At 46.4% G+C, this 13,398-nt stretch overlaps 2 protein-coding genes across 3 annotated transcripts in view; both read left to right on the top strand.

The window, feature by feature from the left end:
* ADARB2 (adenosine deaminase RNA specific B2 (inactive)) overlaps nucleotides 1-13,398 on the top strand; it is a 547,987-nt gene that overhangs the window by 209,448 nt on the left and 325,141 nt on the right. The gene's annotated exons all lie outside the window — the stretch shown is intronic.
* On the top strand, nucleotides 6,268-12,284 carry LOC134759188 (uncharacterized). Its single transcript, XM_072844523.1, is given in 4 exon segments — nucleotides 6,268-6,376; nucleotides 10,018-10,118; nucleotides 10,236-10,458; nucleotides 10,461-12,284. Coding segments are annotated over 4 exon segments (720 nt in total). The 3' UTR covers nucleotides 10,748-12,284.

Raw genomic sequence — 13,398 nt, 5'->3', positions numbered from 1 at the left:
GAGCTTAAGGGCTTTATAAGCAATAACATCGTGATCCTCGCGCTGGTGAGAGAGAGAAGTCGCTCCTGCCATGGGGACTGGAGTGGCACAAACAAGGTGTCTGGTTAGGAGCCATGGTGAGCTTGGAGCCCAGCATGAAGGGGCCTGGCCTGAGCTGCAGGCACGCTGTCCTCTGAGGACCTCGGAAGTATTCTGAGAAGTAGAAGTGCAACAGTCTTTAGAGGCTACTGAAAAATGGGGCTAAGATCCACGAGTTCAATAACTAACGTATAAACGGGCAAAGGAAGAAGGAGAGGAATGATTGCTGAGAAGAGGGACATGTGTAGGGTTGACATGTGTCTGTAAGAGTCCCTAGTACACACTGGACCACCTGACACACACACTGAGTGACAGAAGGAGCTGGAGCATGCAAAAGTGGAGACGTTGTCCTCGTCCTCATCACAGACAGAAGGTGGCATCTGGGCCTGGACCTTCCTGGGAGTCGGGGTTTACCCCATGGCTAGCTGGGGACACTGGTTTCTGGTTTGCAGGAAAGGCCTTCAGCCACCCTTTGTTTTACTGCCCTCTGACTCTCAGGCATCAGACACCCCACAGCGAATTTTCCTGCCTTCCACCTCCCCCTCTTAGAGGCAGTGTCCTGTGGCTTTTTCTCTCAGATTCCTATAGTTTGTGAGGCCAGAGATCAATTGTCTCTGATCCCTGTCTATCTGGTTATACGAAGACAACCTCTGTTACTAGCAGCTACTTCAAACGTGAGGCTATCTGAGAACCGAGAGGTAGCCATGTATTTTAGCAACTCTGACAATATCACAAAGGCGGGGTCTCAACACTAAAATAATGATTACCATTCACTGAATGTTTCCCTTGCTCCTGACAATTGTGTGGTTATCAGAAATTCCTTTCATTTTTCTCAACAATCTTGTGGAGTAGACATGTTTAACTAAGTGTCAATGAAAAGAGTCCAACTCTGTAAAATATTTGAAGAGATTTATTCCGAGCCAAATATGGGTGACCCGGCCCATGACACAGCCCTCAGGAGATCCTGAGAACATGTGTCCAAGGTGGTTGGGGCGCAGCTTGGTTTTATATATTCTAGGGAGCTATGAGACTTCAATCAAATACATTTAAGAAATACATTGGTTTGGTCCAGAAAGGTGGAAAAACTTAAAGCAGGGAAGGGGTTGGGGGTAGTGGGGGGTGGATGGGGGGGTGCACTTCCAGCTTATAGATAGATTTAAACATTTTCTGTTTGACAATTGGTTGAATTTGTCCAAAGTCCTGGAATCAACAGAAAGAAACATCTGGGTTGCAATAAGAGTTGGTGGAGATCGAAGTTTTATCATGCAGATGAAGCCTCCAGGTAGCAGGCTTCAGAGAGAAGAGGCTGTAAATGTTTCTTATCAGACTTAAGGTCTGTGTTGCTGTTAATGCTGGAGAGGCATCATGAGGCATGTGTGACCCCCACTTCCCAACATTGCCTCAAACAGTCTCTCAGGTTAAATTTTAAAAGAGCCCTGGCTGGGGAGGAAGTGCATTCAGAAGCTTAGGGGACCTTAGAATGTTATTTTTGGTTTATATAGGGAATATGTATATAAAAGACTGAAGCGAGGTTTTAAATGTCTAAGACAGTACAGGTGGTTAGGAGCTGAGTCCGAATCCACACCTGAGTCCGTTGGGCTTCAAAGGCTTGCTTTTAACCACTACATTCTATTGTCATCTGAGACGCCTGGGACCCAATTCATCTATGGTTGGGGGAGTAATGCCATGCCCGTCATAAACAGAACTTGTGGCAGCTTTTAAACATGCAGTTTCTACGACTAATACAGAGTTTCTACAGCCACCTCACCCGACTCCGGGCCGCCTGTACTTGCTGAGCACACGGGAGTATTAATTCCGAGTCCCCGAAGGGCAGCCTCAGGGTCTATTCCAAGTGGTCCTGAACTCAAACAATAAAACTTCAGGATGACAGTGGGGCTGGACCTAGACTAACCCATTTGACGTTTCTGAAATGTATTCTGTCAAATTAAACATTTCTGCGTAAATCGAGGTCTTATTCTCAGAAATGGAAAAGGTCCAGGAACCATCTGAAAATCTTGCATCTCAATGCTATATATGTAGTAAATATTCAAATATCATTTGATATCAACATGTGTAGAAAATAGTGTTCTCTGAGAACCCTCAGTGCCTACCACCCAGGAAATGTGTGAAGTAATTTTTCCATAATTTTCTTATCATAGGAGGTGATATATATTAGCCAAAAATGCACGCAGAATGACCTTAACTCAGATTTTTAGTCTAGTCATTTTGGCCAAAGAGCAGACAAACTAAGCAATGTGGTTCTTGCCACTTTGTATTGAAATGTCAAAAAGTAATGCAAGTTTGGTGATTAGCAAATGTTCCCTACATCTATTAATTAATTGGCCTAAATGATTTAGTTATCATCAGATGTCAGATGGGAAAGTCTGACCCATTGTTCTTTCTTCCCTAAGTTTAGCTTTTCATGTGTGTGTTTTAAAAAATATAAAGTATGGCCATGGTAAAAGTCTAGAGAATTCAGACAGATATTAAAAATGAAAGTGAAAAGTCACTCATAACCCCACCAGCCAGATATAAGTGCTTCTTCAATTTTGGTTTGTGTCCTTCCAGATATATTTTTATACACATACATATATAGACATTTGCAAACTGTAAATATAAATACAGTTTTATTACAAAAACAGGGTCATATGATGCATATGGTTCAGTCAGAAACTGGATTTTTAACCTAACAATGTATTATATGAAAATCTGTAAGCAAATGTGCTACCAAGTTAAAACCGCATATGCTCCTGTGTATGGATACACTTAATTTAGTTTTTGTTGGATATTTATTCTACTTAAACGTTTTGGTTTTATGGAAAACACTAGCAAATATGCCAATGCGAGCTTTTCCCAAGTGCTCAGTAGAGCCTCTTCTAAAGTGGAATTCCCAGGTAGGGACAGCAAGGGACTCATTCTAGAGGAAAGGATTTGCCCAGGGTGTGTGAGCTTCTGAAAAGACATTTCCAGTTGGCAGAAGGCAGCCTACATGGCAATTATTTGAATACTCTATGGTTACTGTTTCAAGGAATCAGAGGGAGGTAAGAGTTACAAGATCCATGCAGGGCAAAGGGAGGTAAGAGTTACAAGATCCATGATGCAGGGTGAAAAACCCTCAGGCCATTGGTTTTGCTAACTGTGCCATGGCCAGTCCCAAACCCTGAGTGACATGACTTTTTCATGTTCTGATAATATGGGCATCACAGCAACAGAGAAGTCAAACGGACCCAAAGTTAGGGCCTGGGGCTGACAGAGAGCACCACACCTCCCTTCCACACCACCTGAACCACAGTAGGGCACCGGGGATGATGGCTCTCTGCTGGCCCAGCTGCAGGGTCCTTCAGGGAGCTCCTCAGACACAAAAGTAGGCCCCTACAATGCAAGCATATGACACCACATGTGGATGTTACACAGAATGCATTCATATGACAATACCAACATACAGACACTACACAAACACATGCATATGACCACACCACCTGCAGATGTTACACAGAATGCATGCGTATGACCACACCATGTACAGACGTTACACGGAATACATGCATATGACAATACCACATGCAGATGTTACATGGAATGCATGTGTATGACCATACCACATGCAGACGTTACATGGAATGCATTCATATGACCACACCACATGCAGACATTACATGGAATATAGGCGTATGACCACACCACATGCAGACGTTACAAGGAATGCATGCGTATGGCAATATCACATGCAGACATTACACGGAATGAAGGCATATGACCATACTGTGTACAGACTTTACACGGAATACATGCATATGACAATACCACGTGCAGACGTTACACGGAATGCAGGCATATGACCACACAACATGCAGACATTACACGGAATGCAGGCGTATGACAACACCACATGCAGATGTTACATGGAAGGCTCCATCTGACACCCCTCGGGGAGGTCCAGGGACGTTATTGTTTCCAGGAGCTTGGAGTACAGAGCTCCGTCCTCACAGGCTACATTTCCGCAGATGAAGCAGACGCATTCCGAGGCAAACAGGTACAGATGTGAAGGGAAATTGGGAGCATTCACCTGGAAACTCTAGAAGTCATCGCTTGTGTGGGAATTGAACAGGTCATCCAGGGGGTTCTGGCGTGAGAACGTGGTAGAGTGGATCAGCTCTGAGTTCACTTTGTCTGACTTCACTGCTTCTACTTAGGGGGCTGAGACCGAAGCTCATGCAGCCAACACAGTATCTTCTGATCTGATCGGGGAGTTTCGGATCCATCGCTCTCGCTGCTGGAGCACTTGCTTTTCTAACGGGTTGGCCTCTCACATACAAAGTAACAAATATCGCCTGTTTTGTCTCCTCTGTCTTTCTATGCTTGAATTCTTTTTACCTTCCCACTAAGAAGGCCTATTTCAGAGTGATGTGGGACTGATAGGGATGTGAATTTGGCCCCCTTTCATTCACTCAAGGAATATTTAGTGAGCGCCTGCCATGCAAAGGCTCTGTCCCGTGCTTTGGGGCTGAGCTGCGGGGAAAGGGTGGCTCGGGAACTCCTTTCCTCACAGAGTGCCTATCCTGGGGATTCACAGGAGGAAGCAGAGACTAGTAAAATTAAGTAACTTCCTGGCTAGCTGATCATACGACCGAAGACAAAATCCCATCTCGTGATTCTCAGGGCAGGCTCTTTTCAGGATTCTTCATGAAAATGGACTCCCATAGTCGTTGGGTCCACCCCACCTTGGGACGGTGTACCAGAAAGCTGCGTGTGCAAGTATTCTGACAAAATCCTCATTATTAAGCGAGGTGACACATGGCATTAGCAAATTCACTTGGTGGGCATTGGTGGGGGCAGACCAGGAAAATAAGAAAAGGAAAGAGGAAATTTAAAAACTTAAGTTCCAATATACGAAAGAGAGCAAGTTTTCCCATCCTTTCCCAGCCATATCAAGAGCTGACTTACTGAACCTCCAAGTGGAATTCTAGGCTTACTACCTAGTAGAGCTTTTTTCCTGATAATTCCAGTTTCCATAATTGCTTTTACCCCAGAGAAGATTACAGCATTCCAGGATGTCTCTACCTTGCTTTGCTTTTAGTGAAAATATAAAGAAGGACAAGAAAAATGTGCTATTGGATATTAATTTGCCTAAATGATCTGAAGGAGAAAAAAATGAATTTGAATCACTTCCTGTCCAATTCACCATTTAAGCACATACGGTAGCGCCCTTTTCCAAAAAAGGAAGGCACGATGCAAGAGTTACTTTCAGGGGCCACGTCCGAGTGACATTATCTCTCACACTCTCCGTGCAGCTGCCTCCAACTTTGAATTTGAAATTTTCTAATGGAAATCCTCCCTCCAGTAAGCAGGCGGCCTGACGCCACGACCGCTGGGATCAAATGTTCCTCCCACAGCAAGTGCTCGGATGAAAAACCAGGAAAGGACTGGCCGGCGTGGGGGAAAAGCCATCCCTTTTCTGCTACTTCAGATGAATAATGACTCCTAAAACCCAGCACGTGAAAGGCTGAGTCACAAACACACGTGTCTAGAATAAACTACCCAGCCAACTTCCATGCGCTGTCATTGCCTGAGACCTTTAAAATACAAACGCTTCAAGTGAGGCCATTTGCAACCTTTTTGTGTCACTTTACCGATTATCCTCATACTTTAACTCATTTTCCCCCATCTCAGTCGCATCACAGTTGGAAGGGTGCACGGGGCCTCCACGGGGAGCTGCACTTTGGGCAATATTCGCATGCAGCTCGAGGAAAATGTTTTCTTTCTAGCCCTTGTTAAGGCATAAAACGAGACGGCATTGCCGCAGGAAATCATGCCAACCTTCATTTTTCCAAGCACAGAGCAGCCCGCACAGCACACAGCAGCCCGCACAGAGCAGCCCACACAAAGCCCACACAGGTGAACAAGCAGACATTTGGTCTGAAGCGTGTATGTCCAGAATGCACGCTGGTCACAAGCAGGTGGGAAGCTCTGAATCCAGCTCCACCTCGGGAAAGGGGGAGGGAAAGGCAGCAGGGAAAGCCGCTTCTGTTGCACCCATGGTTGTTAAACACACCTGTCAGAGCTCACCTGCCGGCCTCCATTGTCCTGGGAAAGGAGAGGGCCTCGGGTCAGGATGGAGGGAAGGTGGTTTATTTGGGGTAAGGGTAAGGGACGCAGCTGCAGGACACGAGGAAGGAAGGTCAGCCCGCAATGAGGCCGGCCTTGAGCCTGCTAGAGGGTCAGAGCACCCCGGTCTGTATCACAGCAGGGCCGTCCTCTGGGAAGAGGGTGTGGTCAGGGCACCCCGGTCTGATTGACAGTAGGGCCGTCCTCTGGGAAGAGGGTGTAGTCAGGGCATCCCTGGTGTGATTGACAGTAGGGCCGTCCTCTGGGCTCTGACTTGAGTTTTGTCCACATCTGGCACTGGCTCAGATCTCCTGCCCACAGATATGGAAGCAAAGCCCAGGCGTGGAAGACATCTTAGCACTGCACACTCCGTGTTGACATGAGCAGACAGCAAGAATTTGGAGAGGTGATAGTGGCACTGTCACATAGGCTTTCCTTAAATCTCACAAAGAAGAATCAAAGAATCAGAAAAGTCTGCTCACAAATCGGCTGAGTGAGAATAGCATCATTGCTGCAGGTGCCAGCCAGGCAATCAGTGGTTGGCCGCTTCCTGCACCTTCCGGGCCTGGAAGAAACACTTTGGGATCTGAAGTTACTTTTTCCTTGGCCACCTGAGTGACTCTGGCTGAGGGGTGGGTGGGCAGGTGTCAGCACAGCTGTGGAAGGCGATGGGGTCCACCCTCTCACTGTGGGGACAAAGGACCAGTGCTCCAAGAACGGGGTCACTCTGGGGCCTGGGGAGCCTCCCAAGGCTGGCGGGTTTTCCCACGCCTTCAGCTTCTCCAGAACTGACCTGGGTCTTGGCTGCAGGATGACCTTGCTGGGATGTCCTTACTCTTCTGCAGTGCGAATGTCCCCCTCATCACCCAGAAAGCTGTAATGGTTGTGATCTCAGATCTACTGGGTCACGGTGGCAGCCAGGCAGAGGGTTTCCCACCTGGAAACAGACGTGCTGTGCTCACCTGGACTCTGTCGGCTCAGGGGGTCAGGGCCCAGTGCACCAGCCAACGGGCACCAGGTTCCCAGCGGGGGATCCAGGCACGAGCCACACCGTGTGCCTGCCTGCCCCTGCTCTGTGCTGCTGTGGCCTCCTTGAGGCTTCTCCTGGCCTCATTGAGGCTGACATTCAGTCTGCTTCCTGGCTATTCCATAGTTTTCCTCTCCAATTTTGTTCTTTTTTTTGTTAATGATGTTGCCCTATCGCTGCTGCAACAGGTCTTCTGCAAAGCCTCCAGCTAAAATTTAAATTGAACTTGGCCGGTAGATTTCGTTTTCAGCTATAAAACAAAGGCCTTCCAGTGTAAACGCCTGTTCACAGCGTGCCTTTCCATTTTACTGTCTCTTTCGCCCCTTTTCTGTGTCCTGTCTCTACTGTGGTCATGACGAGAATTCACAGAGTGCTCAAACCCCACGCTTCACTTCTGGTCTTGCCGTGAGCAGAGAGGGCTCCACTCCATCCTGCAACGTGGCCAAATTGCATAATTTTCCATGTGCTTGGCAAGGTGTAAAAACCTCTTCAGAAAGGATTTCTTGTTCTCACAACATAAAACCCACCCACATTTGAGTGTCCTGGGATTTTAAGCTTCTTGGGTGGCGGTCCAGTGCAGTAGCCATCTGCCACAGGTGACAACTCTAATTCAATCAAAATTAAATACAACTTAAAATTCAGTTCCTCTGTCTCGGCAGCCACATTTCAAGCACTCCAAGGCCATAGGAGGCCAGGGGCCGCTGTGCAGGACATCCCAGATCTGGACACATCTGGAGGGAACCAAGTTCTATCAGACTGTGTGGGGGCAGCCAGAAACGAGCCCCGCTGAGGGAGGAGGTAGGAGGAAGATACATCCCAGATAATGGGCATCAAAAAACATACTCAGTACCACATGGTCACTGAGAAACATTAAAATTCAAAATTCATTTATTGTTCAAATAATTGAAAAGCAGTGGAGAACTGACTGCTGTTACCCTGAAATTGAGGGCCGTGGAAGTGTGTGATTTACTGATTCCCCGACTATTGTCCCAAAGCGTCAGAGCCGTCCTTCTGAACATTCAGGAGTCCTCTGTATCAGCAATATCAGGTATATTTTTATATATTTATGTACTTTTGTTATTTTATATAATATACATATATATATATATTTTGAGACAGCGTCTCACACTGTCACCCAACTCTGGAGTGCAGAGAGCTATCTAGCTCACTGCTGCCTCGATCTCACAGGCTCAAGCGATTTGCCTGGCTAATTTTTTGTTTGTTTTTAGTAGAGACAGGGTCTCGCTATGTTGCCCAGACTGGTCTCTAACTCCTGAGCTCAAATGATCCTCCTGCCTCAGCATCCCACAATGCTGGGATTACAAGCATGAGCCATTGCCCCCGGCTGTATTTTTGTTATTTTGTTTATACACAGCTTCATTTAAAACAAATTTAAGTGTTTTAGATAGAACAGGGTAAACAGAGCTCAGAAAATGGAGAGTTGAACAGTAAGAGGCGCCAGAGAGGTGATAGAACACGAGACAGACAAGCATTCACCGGCTATCACTTCAAGCCAGCATGATTAGCTGGGATCCAACTCTACCGGCCCAGAACTTCTCCTTCTCCAGCAAATCCCTGGTTGTTCCTGACACTGAGTCCCTCCACACAGGCGCTGAGCTTCTGAGCATGCACCTGGGCGGAGGGGTTGCAGAACCCCTGCCCCTCTCCTCAGGGCTGCCCTGGAACCCCAGCACTGCCGTGTGTTTGGATAATTCAACCCCAAAGTAGCCCTTCCCGGCGCGCTCCATCATGAGAGACTCCTGGCTAGAACCATGGTGGGAGCACCGGAGCAAGAGTAGAGCCATGAACTCCGCACAGGTGAGAAGAGGATCCTGAGCCACGGAGGACGGCCGTCATCGCTAGCCACACATTCCGGAGTGCCCTCCTGCCAGGGTCGGCTGCAGGGCGCTGCCGGCTTCAGGAAACAGGCCTGATGGTGGTGATCATCCCGTCATAGCCAGCCTTGTCACTGAGGGTCTTCGAGGAGCGTTTCTAGTTACGTTTTGTCATTAATATATGGGCTATGGGTTTCTGGCAGCTCAAGATTAAAATAGGTTTCTTGGAACTAGTGAACATTCTGGTAATTTTTTTATTTACTGTTATTGTATATATCTAAGGTGTACAACACGATGTTTTGATATACATACAAATAGTAAAATGAACACTACAGTCAAACAAATCAACATGCCCATCACCTTCCAAAGTTACCATTCAGTGTGGATGCGGTAGGAGCACTAGAATCTACTCTCTTGGCAGGTTTTCAGTATGCAGTGTCATCAGCTGTAGTCTTCATTCTTCACGTTTGCTCTCCAGACCTCGTCACTCTCCCTCAGTGTAAATGTGTCAGGTGAACTCTAAAGTAAGCAGCTTGGCAGAGCCCATTGTCTTTATCAAGTCCTTGTTGATTTCCTGCTGTGTGAAAGGCTGGTGGCAGATGTGGGGTGAGCCCAGCACAGACTCCGGATGTGTCCCTGGCATGACAAGATCAGCACACAGCTCCTGCATCTCACTGGGACACGTAAGAGCACCTGCTCCACATCCCTGGGGGACAAACAACTCTTCCAATGTCCACACACCTTGCTTGTGGCTGAAGCTATGACCCCTGAGAAGGTGTTGTCTGGCAATGAGAGCAGAAACTTGGAGGGAAATAATTTGCTTCAGAATCATGTGCTCTTGAATTTGCATCCCAGCTCTTCTCCATGTCATGAGACTTGGATTTATTTGGAAATAGCTTCCACTGTTTGGACTTCAGGCTTCTCATCTAGGAAATGCATATGATGATACTGACCTCATTCTGTTGCTTTGAGGATTAGATGGCCAACGTGAAACACCCATCTTAGTATCCAGTGTAGACAGCATCAAAGTCTTGGTATCCAGCGTAGACTTAATTGATGTATTGGTATCCAGTGTAGCAGCATCAGCATCTTGGTATCCAGTGTAGACAGTATCAGCATCTTGGTATCCAGCATAGCAGCATCAATGTCTTGGTATCCAGTGTAGACAGCATTGACATCTTAGTATCCAGTGTAGAAGCATCAATGTCTTGGTGTCCAGTGTAGACAGCATCAACACCTTGGTATGCAGTGTAGACACCATCCATATGTTGGTATCCAGTGTAGACAGTATCAAAGTCTTGGTGTCTAGTGTGGACAGCATCGATGTCTTGGTGTCCAGTGTAGACAGCATTGACATCTTGGTGTCCAGTGTAGACAGCATCAACATCTTGGTATGCAGTGTAGACAGCATCCATGTCTGATATCCAGTGTAGACAGCATCGACCTCTTGGTATCCAATGTAGACAGCATCCATGTCTTAGTATCCAGTGTAGACAGCATCAAAGTTTTGGTATCTAGTGTAGACAGCATAAACTTCTTGATATCCAGTATAGACAGCATCCATGTCTTGGTATCCAGTATAGACACTATCAAAGTCTTGGTATCTAGTGTGGACAGTATCGACGTCTTGGTGTCCAGTGTAGACACCATCAAGATCTTGGTATCCAGTGTAGACAGCTCCATGTCTTGGTATCCAGTGTAGTGGCATTAATGGCTCATATGTGTGCTCAGCCAATTCTTCTTGGGCTGATTCTTCACTCCTTTCAGACCGGGCTCACAGATGTAGCATCAAATGTTGACACTGCCCCCACCCCCCATTCCACAGGAATCCCTACCTCATTGACTTTGCTTTTCTGTTCTCCATGTAACTTCTCTCCCCTTGGCACATCCCACACATGTCTCCCCTCACTGGAATAGGAGCTACCTGAAGAAAGAGAGTCCCCCTGTTCTGTTTACTGTTGAATTCCAGGCATGAGATCAAAGCCCACCATGGGGTAGGTGTTCAATAAATATGTATTGCTTTAACAAAAAGGCATTCTGATACATAATCTATCCCTTGAACATAGCACTTCACCTTAGCTTTTAACAATATTATAAGTGCATCCACCCGATACGCCCACCCACCCCAGCAGCACACAAATAAATGGATCAAAACAAGCAATAGAACAGGAGCCAGGCGCGGTGGCCACATCTGTAATCCCAGCATTTTAGGAGGCCAAGGCTTGAGCCCAGGAGTTCAAGACCAGCCTGGCCCATATGGCAAAACCCCATCTCTACAAAATAATTTTAAAAATTAGCCAGACATGGTAGCATGCACCTGTAGTCCCAGCTACTCAGGAGGCTGAGGTGGTAGGATCACTCGAGCCAGAAGGTTGAGGCTGCAGTGAGCCATGATCATTCCAGTGCACTCCAGCCTCGGTGACAGCGTCAAGAAAGAAAGAGAGAGAGAGACAGAGAGAGCTTTGGAATTGAGAGTTCCATCTATAATGGTATTTGATGATTACTGGTTTCGTGGCAAAAGCTTTCAGTGTTCTAGCCTGGCTTTAGGCTAGATTCCAGTGAAGAAGGGTCTGTAGGGGGTGGGGGAGTCATTAGTCTGAGATTCACAGTAATCACGATAATTACGATAGAATCACAAAGGACTCTAAGGTGTCATTGATTCTATCCTTCATCTCCAAGGTCTCCAGATAGATATATGCATATGAAATTCAACCAAGAAATGATTCCCACAGTTAGTTTAAGACACCTTTCGAATTTTAGCTTTGGTTTGAAAATAATCATTCGGCAATAGGTGTCCTCAGTGGTTGAAAACAACAGCCAGAAATCACTTCTGGTGCCTGCACAGTGGCTCACCCTTGTCATCCCAACACTTTGGGATGCTGAGGAGGGAGGATTGCTTGAGCTCAGGAGTTCGAGACAAGCCTGGGCAACATAGTGAGACCCCAACTCTAAAGAAATGTCAAAAAATTTGCTGAATATCATGGCACACAGCTGTCATTCCAGCTACTCATGAAGCTGAGACAGGAGAATCACTTGAGCCCAGGAGCTCAAGGCTGCAGTGAGCCGAGATTGTGCCACTGCACTCCAGCCTGGGCAACAGAGCGAGATCTTGTTGAGAGAAAGAGAGAGAGAGAAAGAAAGAAAGAAAGAAAGAAAGAAAGAAAGAAAGAAAGAAAGAAAGAAAGAAAGAAGGAAAGAAAAGAAAAGAAAGAAAGAGAAAGAAAGGGAAGCAAATGGGATTTTAAGACGTCAGAACCTCAGAAGCAATGCAAGCATTAAAGCATAATTTTAAGAAGCTCCCTCCTTGACATAAAGAAAGAAGAAAATAGCCAGGCCCATGGTTTTGTACCACAGACATGGCTTTAGCTGATGCCCCTTTAAGATAAGATCCCTAGCCAGGCTCTCATCTGAATTCCCCTTTCCATTTCACAGCTGTTACAATGTTTTCCAAAAAGGCTCTGGAGCTTCATTTGGATTTGAGCACTTTTGAGCCTGCACGGACCTAATGAGAAACTGCACATCAGCAGTCTGGTGCCACTTACACATCCTTTTCTCAAACAAATAATCTAATACCTCTTCTGTGAGTCAATGAATTTATTAAAGACAAATAGTCAAGCCTATCTGCAAATCCTGCAGAATCCAGCATTTTGACTAAATGACATTTAGCCAAGTTGTAACTCTAATGGCAAAGAAAACAGTAGCAGCTCGGGCTTAAACCTCTGTCCCCGGGTGAATATCATTTCCAATATCCTGTACAAATTCTTTGAAGGATTTGTGCCTGACGAACCCCCGAGGGCTTCTTCAGAATTAGTTAATAGTGAGAAAGCATCGAGCTAAATTTATTGGTTATAGTCCCCATGATTGCATAAAAAATAAAATTAAAAGCAAGCCTCTGAAGAATAGTTTATCAAGCTTGGTAATGGTATCATCTCCGACAGTGAGGTCATAAAAGCATATTAGTGACCCCCCGATGGAACGTGTTTACTGCAGAAGTCAAAGAGATTGATCATTTTACCCAGGAGGTGGCATTCAGTTCAACATACTGTTGCTGTTAGTCTGAAAAACACGCTAATCACCGAGGGCATGGCACGCAGTGAAAGCAGGAAACGAGGCACGATTATCGAGGTTTTTATAGATGGACCGGCTCCTCCCGGATGCTACAAAATAGGATCTATTCATAGACTCCTCTTCAAGAAAGGCACCAAACTCCTCGCTTAGCTCCCCAGCCTTCATGCTGAGGCCCAGGGACCGCTGGGCCAGACGACTTCTCACCTGAAGCCAGAGGAGAAGGAAAGGCCTCCGCAGAGCCTGGGTTCAGGGCTGGGCTTTCAGGAGCTCTGCAGCCTTCCAGTG

Source organism: Gorilla gorilla, chromosome 8 (genome assembly GCF_029281585.2).
Source record: "Gorilla gorilla gorilla isolate KB3781 chromosome 8, NHGRI_mGorGor1-v2.1_pri, whole genome shotgun sequence".
NCBI lineage: Eukaryota > Metazoa > Chordata > Mammalia > Primates > Hominidae > Gorilla > Gorilla gorilla.
This window is presented reverse-complemented; position numbering and strand designations above follow the sequence as displayed.